Here is a 21,758-nt window from a genome sequence, read left to right as displayed (position 1 = left end):
TTCCTTCCTTCCTTCCTCTTCTTCTTCGTTCTCTCTCTCTCTCTTTCTTTCTTTCTTTCTTCTTTCTTTCAAGTATAGTTGACATACAGTGTTACATTAGTTTCAAGTGTACAACACAGTGATTCAACAACTCTGTACTGTATGCTATGCTCACAAGTGTAGCTCCCATCTGTCACCATACAACACTATTACAGTACCATTGACTATATTCCCTATGTTGTGACTTATTCATTCCATAACTGGAAGGCTGTATCTCCTACTCTCCTTCACCCATTTTGCCCATCTCCCCATTCTTTCCCCCAGCAAACATCAGTTTGTTGTCTGTATTTATGGGTCTGTTTCTGCTTTTTGTTTATTTATTTGTTTTGTTTTTTTAAATTCCACATATAAGTGAAATAATATAGTATTTGTCTTTCTTTGATGACTTATTTCACTTAACATAATGACCTCTAGGTCCATCATTCTAGTGTGTGTGTGTGTGTGTGTGTGTGTGTGTGTGTGTATCTCACATCCTCCTTATCCATTCATCTATTGATGGACACAGGTTGCTTCCATATTTTGGCTATTGTAAATAATGCTGCAATAAATATAGGGGTGCATGTATCTTTTTGAATTAGTGTTTTTGTGGGGTTTTTTGGGGGTAAATACCCAGTAGTGAAATTATTGGATCATATGGTAACTCAATATTTAATTTTTTGAGGGTCTTTCATACTGTCTTCCATAGAAGCTGCACCAATTTATATTCCCACCAACAGAGCAATGAGGGTTCCTTTTTCTCTGCATCCTCACCAACACTTGTTAGTTCTTGTCTTTTTGATTTTAGACATTCTGACATTTGTGAGCTCATATCTCATTGTGGCTTTGATTTGCATTTCCCTGATGATCAGTGAGGTTGAGCATCTTTTCATTGTCTGTTGGCCATCTGTATGTCTTCCTTGAAAAAATGTTTATTCGGATCCTCTGCCCATTTTTAAATTGGATTATTTGGGGTTTTTTGGTATTGAGTTGTGTAAGTTCTTTATATATTTTGGATATTAACCTCTTTTGGATGTATCATTTGCAAATATCTTCTCTCATTCAGTAGGCTGCCTTTTTGTTTTGTTGATGGTTTCTTTTACTGTGCAAAGCCTTTTTATTTTGGTGTAATCCAAATAGTTTATTTTTGCTTTTGTTTCCCTGCGAGAGGAGACATATACAGAAAAATGTTGCTAAGGCCACCATCCAAGAGATTACTACTTATGTTTTCTTCTAGTATTTTTATGGTTTCAGGTCTCACATTTAGGTCTTTAATTCATTTGGAGTGTATTTTTTGTATGTGGTGTAAGAAAGTGGTCCAGTTTCATTCTTTTGCATGTAGCTGTTCAGTTTTACCGACACCATTTGTTGAAGAGATTGCCTTTTCCCCACTGTATATTCTTGCCTCCTTTGTCATAGACTAATTGACCATATAAGTGTGGGTTTAGTTCTGGGCATTCTATTCTCTTCCATTGATCCATGTGTCTATTTTTGTGCCAGTACCATATTATTTTAATTACTACAGCTTTGTAGTATAGTTTGAAATCTGGAATTGTGATACTTTCAGCTTTGTTCTTCTCTCTCAAGATTGCTTTGGCTATTCAGGGTCTTTTGTGGTTCCATACAAATTTTAGTCTTATTTGTTCTAGTTCTGTGAAAATTGCTGTTCGTATTTTGATAGGGATTACATTGAATCTATAGATTGCTTTGGATAGTATGGACATTTTAACTCAATATAGGAAGTTTCAATCATCAGATTATCCCAGAGTTTCTCTACCAAGGACCTCTTAGACTGCTCTTTCAGTATATATTTGGCTCTAGATTGGCCATGCTGATTATAACTGTTTCTGTATATGTAAGCAAAATCCAGAGATCACATCACTTGTTACAGAATTTCTCTTTGATTCACAAAGTTTACATTGCCACCTCTATAGCTGGTGGACACAAAATCTTAAATTTTTTTGCATTGGAGAACTATCATTTGGAGAGTTACAATGAACTGTCATTTTGAAGGTTGTATTTTTAGGGTGCAGATTGTCCTTTAATTCTGGAAGCAACATTTTGATGAACCTTGTGGTAATGTTAATGCATCTACCACTCCCTGATTCCCATTTTATTCATGTATATATATGTATATATGCAAATGCTTCAGACTGAGATGTTAAGTATTCTGTTTTGGAATAAAAATTGAATATAAGTAGCAAATTATCGAACTGCAACATTAATTTTCCCCCCTAAATGTAGATTTAAACTGTTTTATAACTAAATGTTTTTATTTGCCTTTGGGAAAGAACAGAGAGACGACAGCCTAGAGAAGCAACGAGATGGCAAGGCATGACCAGCAGAGAGGAGTATTGTTCCAGAGCCAGAGAATATAAAATTGCCTGGCTAGATGGGGAGAACTTGGGGAACAGTTTTTTTAGGGGTTCCCAAGAATTACTTGAGGGGGGAAACCTAATGAAATACTGGACTCCTTAAAGGCAGTAGAATAGAGTCTTAGACTACTGTTATTTGGGCATTAATAACTTCTGAAGACTGGAGAAGATGGGGACATTTTTTAAAATTTAAATTCAATTAAGCCAACATATTTCACTCAGCATAATCCCTTCCAGTTCCACCCGTGTCAACGTAAATTTGAAAGATTCATCCTTTCTGATGGCTGAGTAGTATTCCATTGTATATATGGACCACACCTTCTTTATCCATTCCGCCGTCGATGGGCATCTTGGCTCCTTCCACAGTTTGACTATTGTGGACATTGCTGCTATGAACATTGGGGTGCAGGTGCCCCTTCGGATCACTACATTGTAGAAGGTGGGAACATTTTAATCACACATAATTCCTGATACTCTTGCACATCTCTCTCCTCAACCCCTTTCTTACTTTCTTTTAAAAAGATTTAATTTATTTAAACTAAACAAAAACAAAAACATTTTACCCATTTCTTCTAACCCTCAACCCCCACTTCTGGGGGGTTATAAATATATATATTTATATTCCACATATAAGAGAGATCTTACAGTATTTGTCTTCCTTTGTCTAACTTATTTCATTTAGCATAATGCCCTTGAGATCCATCCATTCTTATTGTATTTATTACTAAGTACTTGTGACTGCTTTTGCATTACAATGGCCAGGGTCTTTGCAACAGAGACCATAGCGCCCACTAAGCCTAAAATCTTCACTGTCTGGCCCCTTAAGGAAAAAGTTTTCTGTCCTTGCTCTAGATCTAACAGTTTAGAAGAAATATAAGAGACAGAGGAACATGTTTGAGTAACACCATGGAGATATAATCAGCAAAATTCTCAAAATGTGGAAAACTCTATAAGATAAACAACTTAATTTCTTTAACAAATAAATGCTAGTAAAAGAATTTTTTTTAAAAGAGTGAGAGAGGGAAACTTTAAGAGACACATCAACTTAATGCAATGTGTAGGCCTTTAAGAAAAATCCTGATTCAAAAAGTCAACTTAAAAATATGTATGAACAGGGCATCTGGGTGGCTCAGTCAATTAAGGGTCCAGCTCTTGATTTCAGCTCAGGTCATGATCTCAGGATTGTGAGATCGAGCCCCATGTCAGGCTCCATGCTCATGCCTGCTTAAGATTCTTTCTCTCCTCTCCCTCTGCCCCTCCCCTGCTCACACACTCTCTCTCTTAAAAAAAAAAAAAAATTAAATATATGTATGAACAATCAGAGATGTTTAGTATTGGCTGAGTTTTGATAGTATAAGAGAATTACTGTTAATGGTTCAGTTGTAATAACAGCACTGTTTTTATGCTATTCTTTTAAAGAGTCCTCGCTGTTATGGGGTGGGGAGGGTAAGAAAAGTGGGTATATGCAAAGTAACAATGGCCAGCGAAAGGACGGCTAATTTCCGGTACACAAATCACATTAAATAAAGGCATTTATTTAGTAGGCTATAGTTACTTATATAATATTATAGTTACCTATAACATATGGGTAAATGGGAGTTTATTAACTTAGTCTCCTACTTTTATATGTTTTTGATATTTTTCTTAATATAAACTTTTACAAGTACAAACATCTTAGGAGAAATTATAAAAATGTATTGATCAACATTAAGAAACACATTAAGAAGACCAAAAAGAAGAGGTAGATCATGTTTAGAGCTGAAAGACTCAATATTGCAAAACTGTCAGTTCTCCCCAAATTGAGTCCCAGCAGGGCTTGCCTCAGGTTTGTCAGCGTCCCAGTGGGGGTTTCCTGTCCCAGGTAGCAATTCCCTGCTAATTAGTCTTATACTCTTAACTGGAAGAGCTCTGTCTCGGGCAACCCAGAGAACTTCTTCACCATCCAGGTGCCTGCAGTCCCACACTCTCCAGTGAGGTTTGAAACCCAGCCGTGGGTCCACATTTGCTTGTCCCTTAGATACTCTCCTTCAGCCCTAGGGTCTTCTGAGTTCTTTTTTATGGACTTTTAGTAGCTAATTCCCTATAAATAGTTAATTTTTTTTGTATTTAACAGTTAATAATTTTTATATTTAACAATAATCCAAACTGCTGTGTGGTTTGTTGTCTTCTGAGTGGACCTGACTGAAACACTAGTAGAACTGAAGTTGTATAACATGTAGGACCTAACAATTGTGTGTGTGTGTGTGTGTGTGTGTGTGTGTGTGTGAGAGAGAGAGAGAGAGAGAGACAGACAGACAGACAGACAGAGGCAGAGAGAGAGAGAGGAACTTGCAAATGTATGATAAAGTAGAAATACAAGAATATTCACAGCAGTGTTGTTCAGCATAATCTAAAACTGAAAATAAATCCAATCATCTGTCAATAGGAGACAGACTAGCTGCAGTATGTGAAAGAGAGGAGTCAAGGATATCTCCAAGATTTCTAAACTGAACAACTGGAAGATGAGAGCTGCCATTCCCTGGGATAGGAAAATCTGCAAGAGGAGCAGGTTTTGACATTTGGAGATAATATCAGAAACCAGTTTTATACATATTAAGTTTGAGATGCATATTAGGCATTCAAATGGAGGTGTCAAGTAGGTAGTTTGATATGCAAGTCTGGATGACACCGCCTGGGTTACGGTTGAAATGATATGTTTGCAGGTCCTCAGCATATGGAGTCCTTACAATCAAGGGATGGGGTAACGTCACCAAATGAGTGAGCGTGGATAGGAAAGAGAAGAGGGCAAAGGACTGAGCTTTGGGATAGTCTTCTTGGATGACTGCCATTATCTCCTCACTCTACCTGCTTTGGTGGTCATGCCTGCTCTCCATTCCCACCCCAAAAAGGTCCTCTTCTCTTACCATCCAGAGTGATCTTCTAAAAGCATGATTCAGGTTATATGACTCTACTGTCTGAGCTTCTTCAGTGGCTTCCTGTTGCTTGTAGACTAAAGTCCAGTCTCCTCACCAAGAGGATCTGGCTCTTCCCCTTGCCTCTACCTTCCTTGACTTTTTCTTTCCCTGTTCTCTACAGACGGTTCCTTCTGCTATGTAGTGCTATTTATTCCTCAAATACATGGATCTTTCTCAGGGCATTTGTGCTAGCTGTTCCTTCAGCCTCGATGGGGAACCTCATCTTGGCAGGGCTTCTTTGCTCCTTCTCTTAATTCAAATTTCAGCTCGAAATGCTGCTTCTTCATAGAATTCCTTTCCTGAGCACACTCTTTAAAGTAATTGTCCACTAGCCACTTGAACAGGTCACTCAACAGCACTTTTTCATGGCACTGATATCTGACATTATCTTATTTATTGGCATATTGTCTGTCTCCCATACTAGAATCTCAGCTCCCCCACGGCAGTGACATGGCCCTGTTTACTATTATGTATTCCCAAAGCCTTGAACAGCAATGCTACCTGGTAGACAGTCAATAAATATTTGTTGAATAAATAAATGCATGACTTACAGGATTTTGCATCCTTCTTAGCCTCCTTTATAGCTTCCAAATTTAAGGAGAGAAACCTGCACAGCCATTTTTTCTTTGTCCAGGCTTCATCTTTCTTCCAAATTAAGGAGAGAAACCTGCACAGCCATTTTTTCTTTGTCCAGGCTTCATCTTTCTTCATGTCCTTTTACTTCTTCACCAGCTCCCCCGTGGTCACAAAAGCCCAACGGTGTTGTAAAAATATTAGAAAGAATACTTTATTCTGAAGCCTGTGAATGAGAGGATTGTGTAAAGAAGTTACTCTAATCTAAACGTCTCTACACAGTGGAATGCAGCTGGTGACTCCAAAGGGTGACTGACCCGCCTCCAGAGCAGCCACGCCCTCGGAGGTCTGTGGAGGGGCCAGGCCAGGTCTGAAACTGGTCGAGTACAGTCATGGAGGTGGCTCTGGAACAGTTCTTCATTTTCGTAGGGCTGCTGGTGTGCCTGGTGTACCTGGTGAAGTGTGTGAGATTCTCCAGTTATATTTTCCGGCACTTCTGGAAAGTTTTGCCAAAGTCTTTCTTGAAGTCAATGGGACAGTGGGCAGGTAAAGACAGCTTTCCATCTCTTGTTTCTTGTTATGTCTTATTATCATGTATATCTCAAAGTATAAATTGCATTTTTTCCTTTTGAGAGCAAAGATGTAATTCTTTTGGGAGACTTTTATTTGGGTGTCTAGAAAGCATGAGTGAAACTGGAATTGTCTAAAAGAGAAGATGTGGGGCATGAGAAGAATTAACTGGAAGAATGCCACCCAATTCTTGCCTCTGTGCTTGTCCCCTCATCCTTATTAGTTAGGTTTTCTCCTTTTTGGAGTTTCTGGTGACACAAATAATAAGTACTGCAGAAATTTCTGCATCCTTTTCTCCAGATTTTTGAAGGCACATGGTATGGCTATTTTGTGGAAGGGTGTGTTTCAAAATTCAGAAATACAAATAATTGTCCTTCACTTAATTTAAAAAAATTTCTCTGAGCCCTTTCATGAAGTGAGGGTATTACAAAATCAAGGTAACAAAGGTCCCTATAGGAAGACATGTTTGAGATGGTTAGATATGGAATCTCGGTCTGGTTTGTGTCCCAAGTGGATTAATCACTGCCTACCAATGAATGGGATTTATCTTCTGGAACTACCACGCAGAATTTCAGCCTGATGACTGGGTTTAAGGTGAAAAACATGAGGCTATGGTTTCAGCATCTCTTTGAATGAAGTGCTAAGGTTACATGAAGAAATCCAAGGAATCCAGTGACTTAAAAAAACAACCCAAAGAATTTAAACAGCTTTAAAGGTACCATGCCAGGCTAAATAGGAGAGATTATAAACAACCTTATAGGGCTTCCAGGTAAAATATAGGATAGAGTTAAATTTGAATTTTAGATAAATAAGGAATAATTTTTTAGTATATGACATCCCAAATATTATGCAGGACATACTTATACTAAAAAGTTATTTGCTGCTTACTTGAAACTCAAATTTAGCTGGGCATGCTGTATCTTTACTTGCTAAAGCTGGTAACTGTACAACCTTAGTAGCAGATATAAAACAATTGCCGTATGGAAGTTGTTTGGAATGAATGAAAAATGGGTTTTTAACTGTTGCACGTTACATTTGAAGTGTGTGTGTGTGTGTGTGTGTCTGTGAACACTCCTTCACTCTTGGGGAAGTATCTTCAGAAAACTTGCTAAATAGCTTGAACTTGAGTGCTCTGGATCCAAATATCCTGCTCCACACAGATCCAAATGCCCACACACTTGGCAGGGGGTGGGGTGGTTCTTAAAACTCTGTACAAGGGCTGCTCATCAGTGTAAGGCAAAGCCCTTCTGAAAACACACACTCCAAAAGAAGTTCACATGGGGCCAAAGACAAGAGTATTTGTTGACTCACATTAAAAAAACATAATCTTAACCTATTATTTGACTCAATATTGAATAGAATTATCACTAGCAAGATTAAAATGTCTTTGAGCATAGGCAGATCTCTGGGAGAGCATGTATTTCTGGTGGAGAGCCAGAAGAAAATCCAATTACTAAAGATGAAATTGCTTAACTCCTCAGAACTCTGTGGTTGATTAGGAAATTATGTCACTGGTGTATCTTTATAGAATTGTATCCCCAAAATCAGATAGCCGGGTTTCAAACCTGTTGTTGTCATCATTTTTAGCAATGTGACCTTGACTGAGTTACTAACTTTCTCTCCCTCAGCTTCCTCCTCTATAAACTAAGGAAAACAATGGTCCCTGCATTATAAACTTGCTTTGAATATTAAACGAGATGCTGCATCTAAAACACCTGAAACAGTACATGGCAGAAAGTAAGCACTCAATAAAAACCAGTCATTTATTGATGTTATTATCTTAGCTCTAGTCCAGATCCTATACTGGGTGATTTGGAAGGTTCCCATAAGGGAGGGGAAGGTGAGGCAGAAGATAACCCTGAGCATAGCACCTGTACCAAGAGGAACAGATAATATGCATGGATTCACCTAGAAGGCTCCAAGTGAACAAACAAAACTATCAGCTGTTATGCAAATGAGAGTGCTCTGGGGCACCTGGGTGGCTCAGTAGGTTAAGTGTCTGACTCTTGATTTCAGCTCAGGTCATGATCTCAGGGTCATGAGATCGAGCAGCAAGTTGGATTTCATGCTCAGCGTGGAGGCTGCTAGTCCCTCTCCTGCTCCTCCCCACCAACCCGCCACTCACGCTCTTTCTCTCTCTCAAATAAATAAATAAATAAATAAAATCTTAAAAAGAAAAAAAGAAAATGAGAACACTCTGCCAGTGTGTTTCTGGAAGCTTGTACAGCTTGGCTCTTACTCTCCAATAAGCTAAATATATGTTTTATTTACACTTGGAAAGTATACCCTCCCATTGTTGTTCAAAGGTAAATTGCAGATACATAAATACTGAACTGTAGTACAATTTCAAATTGTGACATTCACTCGAATGAAGTTTACCCTAGAACTCAGTCATAAAATATGTGTGTTAATGTTGGATATAACAGGACTTGGTCAATCTGATCATTACAGGTTAATCAATAGATACCCTGACTGCAGATTCTTCAGGTCCCTTCATTTCATTATATCACCTTTTGGCATTTCTGTGTTTTCCTCTTTGTTAAGTTCCTTATCTCCCATGGACTTTGAGTGCTGCTGTCCTGTGGGGTGGCATGGGAAGAGGGAAACACTCGACTTTTAGGAAGAATCTTGAAATGTCCTTACTGTAAGAGTTGAGTGTGTGGGTAGAGAGATAATAGGGTACACCATTTGGGGGTCTGAATGAAATGTTCCCTGGCTGAGGTTCTTTGTTTCCTTTTGGAGACTATCTTCCACAGCCTTACCAACCCCACCAAAAAATTAAAAAAAAAAAACCCCAAAGAGCTTCATTTGGAACATGTAATGAGGGGATTCAGAGCTGGAAGCTCCAGAGTTGAGTGGAATAGGGCTGTAGAGCAGAAGGGCACTGCTTTGAAATACTATGTCCTAGGCAGTAAGCCTGCAAAAAAATGTAGCTGGTGTGAAAGAGCACTTTAAAGATTAAGTCTGTCCTTTAAAACCATCTCTGCTTTTTGCAGTGATCACTGGAGCAGGAGATGGGATTGGAAAAGCTTATTCATTTGAGGTAAGTTTCGTTCTTTGAGAATTTCTCCCCCCTTGTATTGGATACACTGTGATCACATGACAGGCACCCCCAACACTAGGCTTCTGGTTATGAAAGCCACAGACATGAATTTATGAAGGCAAATATTCTCTATAAAAAGAAAACTTAAAAATCATAATCTCACTCTCTGGATATCTTTTAAAAAAACACAGTGATATTCAGAGGTGCCAGGTTCATCCCATAGGAGTTGTTTTAGGAATTTATGGGGACATTGTTATTTTCTAGTGTAATTGTACCATAAAAGTTCATGTGTTTAAATACAATTAAAACTATAAACTACTTTCCTTTTATTTATCCTTACATTATAGGTAGGGTATAAATTGATTTTTAAAAAAATTATTTGTGTAGGCAAGACATATTACCTAGGACCATCATTTCAAGAAGATTAATGGGCATTATAAAATATTATGTAAAGGGGCGCCTGGGTGGCTCAGTCGTTAAGCGTCTGCCTTCAGCTCAGGTCACGATCCCAGGGTCCTGGGATCGAGCCCCTCATCCTGCTCCCTGCTCGGTGGGAAGCCTGCTTCTCCCTCTCCCACTCCCCCTGCTTGTGTTCCTTCTCTCACTGTGTCTCTCTCTGTCAAATAAGTAAATAAAATCTTTAAAAAAATATTACCTAAAGAGAGGATATGATAGGGCTGAGAGTCACTGGAATTCGATTAGTGTCTCTGAGTATTTTCTTCCAGGCCTTGTGTTTATCTGCAGATGGATAGATATATGGGTAGTTATAGTTTTTAAAAATGCACTTATAGTATATGTAGTTTTGTATGTTGCCATTGCTGTTATGATGATTATTCTTACAAATTCTGCATTTTAATTCATGAAATATTGTGTCCTGGAATTCCTATTATTTCTTCATCCTGCCCTATTACACTGACCTCTAGAATCACGTGGAAGACAACAGAAGAAACAAATCCTTGAAATTACAAAAGGATGAAAAAATCAGTAATGCTTAAAAATATAATGAAAAGCACTTCAGTTACAAAAACTGCATTCAACGACAGGCGGGACCCATGCATCCTCCTGTCCCCAAAGGCCCGAGTCGTGATAGACACCAAAACATCTTGTGTGAAGTGGACAGTGCAAGGTATATCAGCGGCACTGTTTCAGGTCTGTCCCCTAACTTCCAAGGATACTTTCTTTGGTACGGACATTCTGCTTCAACTCTTTTTTGGGCTAAAGGGTTCTTTGCTGTTACCCTAATTTGTATATAGCAACTTTCTGATGACTGGTAGTGCCCAACACTCAGGAGATAAGGGGTCATATTTGAGTGTGGAGGTTAGGGAGACCATTCAGCAACCACTTTCCAAAGCCTTGTGTCTTCCTCACCCAAAAATCAGAAGGAAAGCTTTTTCCAGCTATTTGCATTAGAACTATATCACCTTTTATATAACTATTTTCCACCTTAGACCAGGTTTCTGGAGAGGGCCTAACCCCTTATCCAAAAGATCCATGGCCTTACCTCTTTCTTAGTTCTCTGGATTGTCTTGAAATCCTTCTTCATGATTTTCCAGATTCTTTCTTCAAAGTCATGCTGACCTGACCTACTAATGGTCCCCTTGATGGTTTAAGACTTGGGACACTTTCTTTCTACTTAGAGGAGACCATGTGAAAACTTAGCCATTCATTTCTTTACTGTTTCCAAAAGCAATGGCCTGGGGGTCAGGAACTGTGGGTTCCTGTCCTCGCTCTAGCACTAACTGTCTGGAGATTTTGGACAAGTTGCCCATCCTCTCTGGGCTTTTGTGTCTTTACCAGGGCAAAAGGTACCTCCCAACTTCTAAGTTGTTTCTGTTCTAATTCTTGCTTTGCTCTTTCTTGTAGAATCTTTTTCTTCATTTCCTGTTGTTCTTTTCTAAGTCTGTGTTAAACAGTTTTCTGGGTTCCTTACTTCTCCTTCATTCAGGCTCTTTGCCTTCCAGAGAGCCTGTTCTGGTCTGCTTGCCAACTGCTTCTCCAAGGAAAGCAGTTCAGAGTGAGATGCTGCAGATTGACTGACCTAAGCGTTAAGAGCCCAAGGTTGGGAATCAATCAGACATCTGTGCATTCAAACCCTGCTTCATATGCTTACTGCAGAATTCCCACATCAATAAACTGGAGGCCCTGGTAATCCCCCTGCAGCTTTTGTAAAGGTTTAATGGGATGAGGTGGGCAAAATGCTTTGCCTAGAGTAAGCTCTCCAAGGTTAGCTTATTATTACTGGATGTTTAAACTGTTCTTTCTTTCCTAGATACTGTGTTTTTTGAGAGGGACAATGTATTGTACTTACCCATATTTGTACTCTTTCCTTTATTCTTTCTTTCCCCCTGATATTCCAAGTTCCATTCTTTTGTCATATCCTTTCTGTTTAGAGAACTACCTCTAGCTATTTTTTAGAGTAGGTCTCTTTGTTTTCCTTCATCAGAGAATGTCTCAATTTCCCCTTCATTCCTGAAGGATAATTTTGCTGGGTATAGGATTTAGCACTGACAGTCCTTTGCTTTCAGCACTTGCGAAATGTTGTGTGGTTTTCTTCTTGCCTCTCTGGTTTCTGATCAGTCTGATGTAATTTGAATTGTTGTCTTCCCTGATAAGGTGTTTCTCTCTCAAATGCTTTCAGGACTTTTCCCCTTGACTTTAGTTTTCTTAGTTATGATGTTTCTTGGAGTGGATTTCTTTAGGTTTATTGTGTTTGAGGTTTGCTCAGCCTCTTGAATTCTTTCATTATTCTTTCAATACTTTTTCTGCCCAGCCTTCTTCTCTTTTTCTGGGACTCCAATCACATGGATGTTAGATCTTTCTTATAGTCTAATGGGTTTCTGAAATGCTGTTCATTTTCTTCATTGTATTTATTTCTGTTGTTTAGAGTGGGTAATTTCTATTTTTTTTATCTTTTAATCCACTGATTCTTTCCTTGGTCCCCTCCATTCTGCTACTGAGCCCATCCATTGAGTTTTTAATTCATTTATTTTATTTTCAGCCCTAAAGTTTCCATTTGGTTCTTCTTTATATCTTCTATTTCTTTACTGAAACTTTCTCTTTTTGCATTTGTTTTAAAAATGTTTGTAATTGCTTGCCAAAGCATTCTTAGGATGGCTGCTTTAGAATCCCAGTCCAAGGGGCGCCTGGGTGGCTCAGTCGGTTAAGTGTCTGCCTTCGGCTCAGGTATTGATCCCAGAGTTCTGGGATCGAGTCCCGCACTGGGGTCCTTGCTCAGCGGGGAGCCTGCTTCTCCCTCTGCCAAATAAATAAATAAAATCTTAAAAAAATAATAAAAAATAAAATCCTAGTCCAAGAAGCCTAACATCTGTGTCATCTTAATGTGGCCATCTATTGAATGTTTTTATCTCACTCAAATTGAGATCTTCCTTGTTCTTGGTATGATGAGTGACTTTTGAATTGTAGTCATTTTTAGTTTTCTGTTATGAGACTCTGGATCTTATTTAAATCTCTTTTGGTTCTGTACCAACACTGCTTCAGCGGAGGGAGGAGGGGGTGCCAGGTAAGGTAGAAGCCCAGGCTTTCTACTTGGCCTCCGTTACGGGGGTGGGGGGGATGCTGCCTCCTTGTTACTGCTGGGTGGGGGTGGGAGTGCTGGCTCCATACTGGGCCACTCAGGGTGGGAGAGGCAAGAGTGCCTCCTTACTGCTCCTCAGGAGGCTGCCAGTGGTATTTGGAGGAGGTGGCCTCACCACTACTCGGGTGGTAGTGAAAGTCCTGACTCTCCACTAGGCTTCCTCTTTTACCATTGCAGGGGTAGGGTGAAGGGAGGGAAGGGAAAGGTTGCCTTGGCACTGCTAGATGGAAGTAGAAGTTCAGGTGTGCTGACATGGGAGGGGGTGGCTGGGATGAATGTTCTACCTCCCCACTCAGCCTTCCCTGATGCCAACCTGGCCGGGGGGGGGTCTCACCAGGGTGGAAGTCTCAGCTCCTGACTCAGCCTTTGGGGATGGGGTTGGGGTGGGACCATAGGGTGTTTGGTTTTTTGTTTGTTTGTTTGTTTTGAGCTGTTTACCTGGAGTAAAGCAGTTCTTTTCTAAAGTTTGCTGCCTTGCTAGTCTGTCTCTTTTCTGGTCCTTTGGTTAGAGAGAGCAGGCTTTTGTTGGGACTTCTTAGGTCTGTACCTGGGGTGTTTCTGAATTGCCAGCTTTTCCACCAATAAGTCTGGGACATATGAGACAAAAAGAAAACCCAGGAACTCACCACTGTGCTGTTTCTTGGGTCTTGAGGCCCCTTGCTCATCTTCTCCCTATCTTTTAGAGTCATTTGATCTTTATGTATTATGTCCAGGTTGCACAATTAAGTTGCATATCATCGTAGGAATAGGGCAAAGTACTTCTCCATCTTTCTGGGATCCTATTCTATATTGCATTTTAGCTTAACCTGTACTTATATTTAGTGTGGCAAGAGAGGCTTTGCCTCCTGCTAAGGGAATTTCAAGTAGTACTGGAAGAAGGTGGAAAACAATTGTGGTGAGGGACGGGCTGGGGGAGGAAGCACGAGACGGGTCCACTATTCCCTCCCTCTGAGGCCACTGCTTTACCCTGTCTTCACACCAGTTTTGCTCCTGTAGCACCTGAATTTCTTTTATTCACTGCCATACAGAGGAGGCCTTGTTTTCCCTGGCGTTCCTACCACCTGTTACAGATTAGCAGCAACAAGCACCTTCCCTGAGGCAGGCCCTAACATAAAGAAGGGAACAGGGCACATTCATCTCTGCCTCAGACCTTCTGTAGGACGGTGCCACAGTGCATCCTGGGAAAGGGAGGGCTTCTGCAGCTCAACTCCCTGAAAGAAAAGAGGCAAAACCTGTGTACGGAGCCTGTCAGCTGGGACATTCTAGAAATAAAATTGAGCCCTGCTTAAGTGGACAAAGGGAACAATGCTAGCCCAGACAAGTATTTTCCGTGCCCCCCTCCTGGCCCAGACTGCTTCACATAGAACCTTTAAAATGTCTGCGGTTCTTGAGAGGAATGGCACAACTGAGGAGAGGCTGGAAGCCCACCAGGAAGCAAGCATCCTTCGTGCTGAGAATGCAAATTGTTTTCCATTTAATGGACAATCTTCTCTTCAGGAGGCTGATGAAGTGAATTGTGAGACAAAGGTGCTTAATTCTTTGGCCGCCATTTTCATGGATTCCAAGGCTCAAAATGAGGGTTTGGAGGTGTGTGTGGGGAGTGTTTTCCATAGGAAGAGAGAGAGAAAACTCTGTGATATCACTGGCAGGGTCAGTCTTTTTTTTTTTTTTTTTAAACATTTTATTTATTTATTTGACAGAGAGAGACACAGCGAGAGAGGGAACACAAGCAGGGGGAGCGGGAGAGGGAGAAGCAGGCTTCCCGCTGAGCAGGGAGCCCAAGGGGGCTCGATCCCAGGACACTGGGATCATGACCTGAGCCGAAGGCAGACGCTTAACGACTGAGCCACTGAGGTGCCCCAGGGTCAGTCTTGAAATGGGACAGTACTGGCTTTTTATTTTTTAATCTTTTTATCTTCCATTTATTTTTAAAAATTTAAATGGACTTAATTTTTTTAGAACAGTTTAAGGGTGACCACAAAATTGAGTGGAAGGTACAGAGAGTTCGCATAACCCCTCTATCCCCAAACATGTGTAGCCACACACTATTGACATCCCCCACTAGAGTGACATTTGTTACGATGGATGAACCTACACTCACACTTCATTACCACCCAGAGCCCATAGTTTACCTCAGGGTTCACTCTTCTTGGCTTGATTTTTCTGTGGTGGTTGTTTTTTTAGAGGAAAGCACAAGACATGCACAGCTGAAGATGTTTTTGTTTTAGAGAACCTTCTTCCGCTTTCCCCTCCTTTGCTCAGTCTGGCCAGAATTTAGCTTTATCTAGAGTCACTCAAAATTGACATCATAGTCTTTGAGAGATTTTCTGTGGTTTTTAGGACCTTTTAAATAATAGCTGTGTTCCAGCCAAACTATCAGTAAATACACTTTTTTGTATATCATGTTTAAATGTCCTAGGATATTGACTATTGAAAGGGAACAACAGATGTAGAGGATCACCCTTAATTATCTTTTTTGTATATCTGGATATTGATTAACTATTTTTTATAAAGTGAAACCTCACTGTAGAGATTCTAGGCCAGAGGTGGGGCTTGTGATGATCTTTTATGGCTGAAGATCACCAGTTAGAGTGAATGTAAATTTATTTTAAAATACTTCAGCTGAAATGATAATGATAGCATGTGGGTCAGTTTTCTATTTTACACAGCTTCTTGAGATTTAACTCACATACCATAAAATCTACCTGTTTTAAGTATACAATTCAAGGATTTTTAGTAACTTAACCAAGTGTTCATCCTCATCACCATCCAGTTGTAGAACATTTCCATCACCCTAATAAGATTCCTCATGCTTGGTTACAATTAATTCCCTATTCCTGTCCCAGCCCTGGGCTGCCATTGATCTTTTTGAACATTTTGTACAAATGCTACCCCACAATATGTAGTCCTTTTTGATTGGCTTCTTTCACTTAGCATAATGTTTGAGGTTCATCAGTGTTGCAGTGTGTGTTGGCAGTGTTTCCTTTTTTATTGCAGAATAATATTCCTTTGTATGGATATACCCAATTTATTTACTGACCAGTTGATGAATGCTTAGGTTGTTCCCATTTCTTGGCTATATCGATCTTTCTCAACTTATAATGGGGTTACATCCCTATAAACCCCTTATAAGTTGAAAATATCACAAGTAGTAAATGCACTTAACATCGCTAAATTACTGAACATCATAGCTGAGCTTAGCCTACCTTAAATGTGCTCAGAACACTTACATTAGCTTATAGTTGGGCAAAATCACCTAATGCAAAGCCTATTTTATAATAAAGTATTGACTATGTCATGTAATTTATGGAACGCTGTACTGAAAGTGAAAAATAGAACGGTTGTGTGGGTACAGAATGGTTGTCAGTGTTATGGGTCCTTCACCCTCATGATCGCTGGCTGATGGGAGCTGTGGTGGCTGCTACCTAGCATCATGAGAGAGGATAATACCTCATATCACTAGCCCTGGAAAAAATCAAAATTCAGAGTATGGTTTCTACTGAATGTGTATCACTTTTGCACCATTGTGAGGTCGGTAAATCCGAAATCAAACCATCATAAGTCAGGGACCATCTGTATAATAATGCTGAGGTGAGCATTCGTATGCAAGTTTTGGTGTGCATATACATTTCCCTTTTTCTTGGATAGATCACCTAGGAGTGGAATTGCTGGGTCATATGGTAAATTTATGTTTAAGTTAGGTGAGTCTTAGTCCACATTTCTTTCTTTCTTTTTTTTTTAATTTTATTACATTATGTTAGTCACCATACAATACATATTTAGTTTTTGATGTGGTGATCCATGATCCATTGTTTTTGTATACCACCCAGTGCTCCATGCAGTACGTGCCCTCCTTAATACCCATCACCTGGCTAACCCATCCCCCCTCCCCTCTAAAACCCTGTTTGTTTCTCAGAATCCAGAGTCTCTCATGGTTCGTCTCTCCCTCCGATTCCCTCCCTTCATTTTTCCCTTCCTTCTCCTAATGTCCTCCATGCTGTTCCTTATGTTCCACAAATAAGTGAAACCATATGATAATTGACTTTCTCTGCTTGACTTATTTCACTTAGCCTAATCTCCTCCAGTCCCATCCATGTTGATGCGAAAGTTGGGTATTCATCCTTTCTGATGGCTGAGTAATATTCCATTGTATATATGGACCACATCTTCTTTATCCATTCATCTGTTGAAGGGCATCTTGGCTTTTTCCACAGTTTGGCTATTGTGGACATTGCTGCTATGAACATTGGGGTGTATATGGCCCTTCTTTTCACTATATCTGTGTCTTTGGGGTAAATACCCAGCAGTGCAATTGCTGGGTCATAGGGTAGCTCTATTTTTAATTTTTTGAGGCACCTCCACACTGTTTTCCAAAGTGGCTGTACCTACTTGCATTCCCACCAACAGTGTAAGAAGGTTCCCCTTTCTCCAAACCTCACCAACATTTGTTGTTTCTTTCCCTTTCCATTTTTGCCATTCTAACTGGTGTAAGGTGTTATCTCAATGTGGTTTTGATTTGAATTTCCCTGATGGCTAATGATGATGAACATTTTTTCATGTGTCTGTTAGCCATTTGTATGTCTTTTTCAGAGAAGTGTCTGTTCATATCTTCTGCCCACTTTTTGACTTGATTATTTGTTTTTGGGGTGTTGAGTTTGAGAAGTTCTTTATAGATCTTGGATACCAGCCCTTAATCTGTAGTGTCACTTGCAAATATCTTCTCCCATTCTGTGGGTTGCCTCTTTGTTTTGTTGACTGTTTCCTTTGCTATGCAGAAGCTTTTTATCTTGATGAAGTCCCAAAAGTTCATTTTTGCTTTTGTTTCACTAGCCTTTGGAGATGTATCTTGAAAGAAGTTGTTGTGGACGATGTCAAAGAGGTTACTGCCTATGTTCTCCTCTAGGATTTTGATGGATTCCTGTCTCACATTGAGGTCTTTCATCCACTTTGAGTTTATCTTTGTGAATGGTGTTAGAGAATGGTCGAGTTTCATTCTTCTGCATGTGGCTGTCCAATTTTCCCAGCACCATTTATTGAAGAGACTGTCTTTTTTCCATTGCATGTTTTTTTCTGCTTTGTCAAAGATTATTTGACCATAGAGTTGAGGGTCCATATCTGGGTTCTCTATTCTGTTCCGTTGGTCAATATGTCTGTTTTTGTGCCAGTACCATGCTGTCTTGGTGATCACAGCTTTGTAATATAGCTTGAAATCGGGCAACGTGATGCCCCCAGCTTTTTTTTCTTTTTCAACATTTCCTTGGCGATTCGGGGTCTTTTCTGATTCCATACAAATTTTAGGATTGTTTGTTCCAGCACTTTGAAAAATGTCATTGGAATTTTGATTGGGATGGCATTGAAGGTATAGATTGCTCTGGGTAGCATAGACATTTTAACAATGTTTATTCTTCTGATCCATGAGCATGGAATGTTTTTCCATCTTTTTGTGTCTTCTTCAATTTCTTTCATGAGTGTTCTGTAGTTCCTAGAGTATAGATCCTTTACCTCTTTGGTTAGGTTTATTCCGAGGTATCTTATGGTTTTTGGTGCTATTGTAAACGGAATCGTTTCTCTAATTTCTCTTTCTACAGTTGCGTTGTTAGTGTATAAGAAAGCAAATGATTTCTGTGCATTGATTTTGTATCCTGCCACATAACTGAATTGCTGTATGAGTTCTAGTAATTTGGGGGTGGAGTCCTTTGGGTTTTCCACATAAAGTATCATGTCATTTGTGAAAAGAGAGAGTTTGACTTCTTTGCCAATTTGAATACCTTTTATTTCTTTTTGTTGTCTGATTGCTGTTGCTAGGACTTCTAGTACTATGTTGAACAATAGTGGCGAGAGTGGGCATCCTTGACGTGTTCCCAATCTTAAGGGAAAGGCTTTCAGCTTTTCCCCATTGAGGATGATATTTGCTGTGAGTTTTTCATAGATGGATTTTATGAACTTGAGGAATGTTCCCTCTATCCCTATACTCTGAAGAGTTTTAATCAGGAAAGGATGTTGTATGTCAAATGCTTTTTCTGCATCAATTGAGAGGACCATATGGTTCTTTTCTCTCCTCTTATTAATGTGTTCTTATCACATTGATTGATTTGCGAATGTTGAACCACCCTTGCATCCTGGGGATAAATCCCACTTGGTCGTGGCGGATGATCCTTTTAATGTACTGTTGGATCCTATTAGCTAGGATTTTGTTGAGGATTTTGGAATCTATCTTCATCAGGGATATCGGTCTGAAATTCTCCTTTTTGATGGGGTCTTTGCCTGATTTGGGGATTCAGGTAATGCTGGCCTCATAGAATGAGTTTGGAAGTTTTCCTTCTGTTTCTATTTTTTGAAACAGCTTCAGTAGAATAGGTATTATTTCTTCTTTGAATGTTTGGTAGAATTCCCCAGGGAATCCATCAGGCCCTGGACTCTTGTTTTTTGGGAGGTTTTTGATCACTGCTTCAATCTCATTACTGGTTATTGGTCTATTCAGGTTGTCAATTTCTTCCTCTTTCAGTCTTGGCAGCTTATAGGTTTCCAGGAAGGTCTCCATTTTATCCAGATTGCTCAGTTTATTGGCATATAGTTGTTGATAATAATTTCTAATAATTATTTCTATTTCCTTGGTGTTAGTCGTGATCTCTCCCCTTTCATTAATAATTTTATTAATTTGGGTCCTTTCTCTTTTCTTTTGGATAAGTCTGGCCAGTGGTTTATCGATCTTATTAATTCTTTCAAAGAACCACCTTCTAGTTTCGTTGATCTGATCTACTGTGTCTCTGGTTTCTAATTCATTGATCTTTGCTCTAATCTTAATTATTTCTCTTCTAATGCGTGGCTTAGGCATCGTTTGTTGCTTTTTCTCTAGTTCTTTAAGGTGTAGAGTTAGTTGGTGAATTTGGGATTTTTCTATTTTTTTGAGTGAGGCTTGGATGGCTATGTATTTCCTCCTTAGGACTGCCTTTGCAGTATCCCATAGGTTTTGGACCGACGTGTTTTTGTTCTTATTGATTTCCATGAATTATTTAAGTTCTTCTTTGTTTTCCTGGTTGACCCAAACATTCTTGAGCAGAGTGGTCTTTAGCTTCCAAGTGTTTGAATTTCTGCCAAATTTTTTCTTGTAATTGAGTTCCAGTTTAAAGGATTGTGGTCTGAGAATATCAGACCACAGAGAATAAAGGGAATAATCTCAATCTTTTGGTATCGGTTGAGACCTGATTTGTGACCCAGTATGTGGTCTATTCTGGAGAAAGTTCCACATGTGCTCAAGAAGAATGAGTATTCTGTTGTTTTAGGATGGAATGTTCTGTAAATATCTATGAGGTCCATCTGATCCAGTGTATCATTCAAAGCTCTTGTTTCCTTGTTGATTTTCTGCTTAGGTGATCTGTCCATTGCTGAGAGTGGAGTATTGACGTCTCCTACAATTAACGTATTGTTATCAATATGACTCTGTATTTTGGTTAATGGTTGGCTTATGTAGATGGCTGCTCCCATGTTAGGGGCATAGATATTTACAATTGTTAGATCTTCCTGTTGGATAGACCCTTTAAGAATGATATAGTGTCCTTCTGTGTCTCTAATTACAGACTTTAGTTTAAAATCTAATTTGTCTGATATAAGAATTGCTACCCCAGCTTTCTTTTGAGGTCCGCTGGCATGGAAGATGGATCTCCATCCCTTCACTTTCAGTCTGGATGTATCTTTAGGTTCAAAATGAGTCTCTTGTAGGCAGCATATGGATGGGTCCTGTCTTTTTATCCAGTCTGCAACCCTGTGCTGTTTTATGGGAGCATTTAGGCCATTCACATTGAGAGTGATTATTGAAAGATATGAATTAATCGTCATCATGTTGCCCATGAAGACGTTGTTTTTATAGATTGTCCCTGTAAATTTCTGTTGTATATCACTCTTGAGGTCTTTCTCCTTTTATAGAACCCCCCTTAATATTTCTTGCAGGGCTGGCTTAGTGGTCACATATTCTTTCAGTTTCTGCTGGTCGTGGAAGCTCTGCATCTCCCCATCCATTCTAAATGACAGTCTTGCCACATAAAGTATTCTTGGCTGCATGTTCTTCTCATTTAGTACCCTGAATATGTCTTGTCAGGCCTTTCTGGCTTGCCAGGTCTCTGTGGATAGGTCTGACATTATTCTGATGTTCCTCCCTCTGTCCATAAGGAATCTCTTCCACCTCACTGCCCTGAAGATGGTTTCCTTGGTTCTAAGATTTGCAAGTTTTACTATTACATGCTGGGGTGTTGACCTGTTTTCCTTGATCTTGGGAGGGGGCCTCTCTGCCTCTAGGACGTGAATGTTTGTTTCATTCCCCAGATTAGGCAAGTTCTCAGCTATGATTTGCTCAAATACATCTTCCAGTCCTCTCTCTGTCTCCACTCCCTCCGGGATTCCAATTATTCTGACATTGGAACGCTTCATGGTGTCATTTATTTCTCTGATTCTATTTTCATGGATTCTGAGTTGTTTTTCCCTGGCCTCCTCTTTTCCCTTTTTATCCATTATATTGTCTTCCAGGTCGCTTATTTGTTCTTCTGCCTCACTTACTCTAGCTGTTAGATTATCTAGATTGGATTGGATCTCATTAATAGCATTTTTACGTTCTGCCAATTCAGCTTTCATTTTTGCCC

The 21,758-nt window shown here is 39.6% G+C and overlaps 1 protein-coding gene and 1 long non-coding RNA gene across 7 annotated transcripts in view; one reads left to right on the top strand and one right to left on the bottom strand.

Moving 5' to 3' along the window:
• LOC141370598 (uncharacterized) overlaps positions 1-6,170 on the bottom strand; it is a 63,936-nt gene extending 57,766 nt beyond the window's left edge. For both annotated transcript variants that reach the window (XR_012374765.1, XR_012374764.1), the window contains exons 1-2: positions 6,012-6,170; positions 5,896-5,951 (exon numbers count right to left, since the gene is read on the bottom strand). This is a non-coding gene — a long non-coding RNA (uncharacterized lncRNA). The remainder of the gene's footprint in view (positions 1-5,895; positions 5,952-6,011) is intronic.
• A 77-nt stretch (positions 6,171-6,247) lies between these two features.
• The window catches only part of HSD17B3 (hydroxysteroid 17-beta dehydrogenase 3), a 46,356-nt gene continuing 30,845 nt past the window's right edge, over positions 6,248-21,758 (top strand). For 4 of the 5 annotated variants that reach the window (XM_073880722.1, XM_073880721.1, XM_025851661.2 and 1 more), the window contains exons 1-2: positions 6,248-6,463; positions 9,484-9,530. In XM_073880722.1, the coding sequence (XP_073736823.1) occupies positions 6,310-6,463; positions 9,484-9,530 (201 nt within the window). In that variant the 5' untranslated portion in view covers positions 6,248-6,309. Of the gene's footprint in view, positions 6,464-8,112; positions 8,225-9,483; positions 9,531-21,758 lie in introns of those variants that run through there. The other variant, XM_073880723.1, reaches the window with a different exon arrangement.

The sequence above is a fragment of the Callorhinus ursinus genome, unplaced genomic scaffold (genome assembly GCF_003265705.2).
Source record: "Callorhinus ursinus isolate GAN/ISIS: 27379988/994484 unplaced genomic scaffold, GSC_fseal_2.0 scaffold39, whole genome shotgun sequence".
Classification (NCBI taxonomy): Eukaryota; Metazoa; Chordata; class Mammalia; order Carnivora; family Otariidae; genus Callorhinus; species Callorhinus ursinus.
The sequence above is the reverse complement of the archived record's forward strand: the minus strand, read 5'-3'. Positions and strand labels throughout refer to the sequence as shown.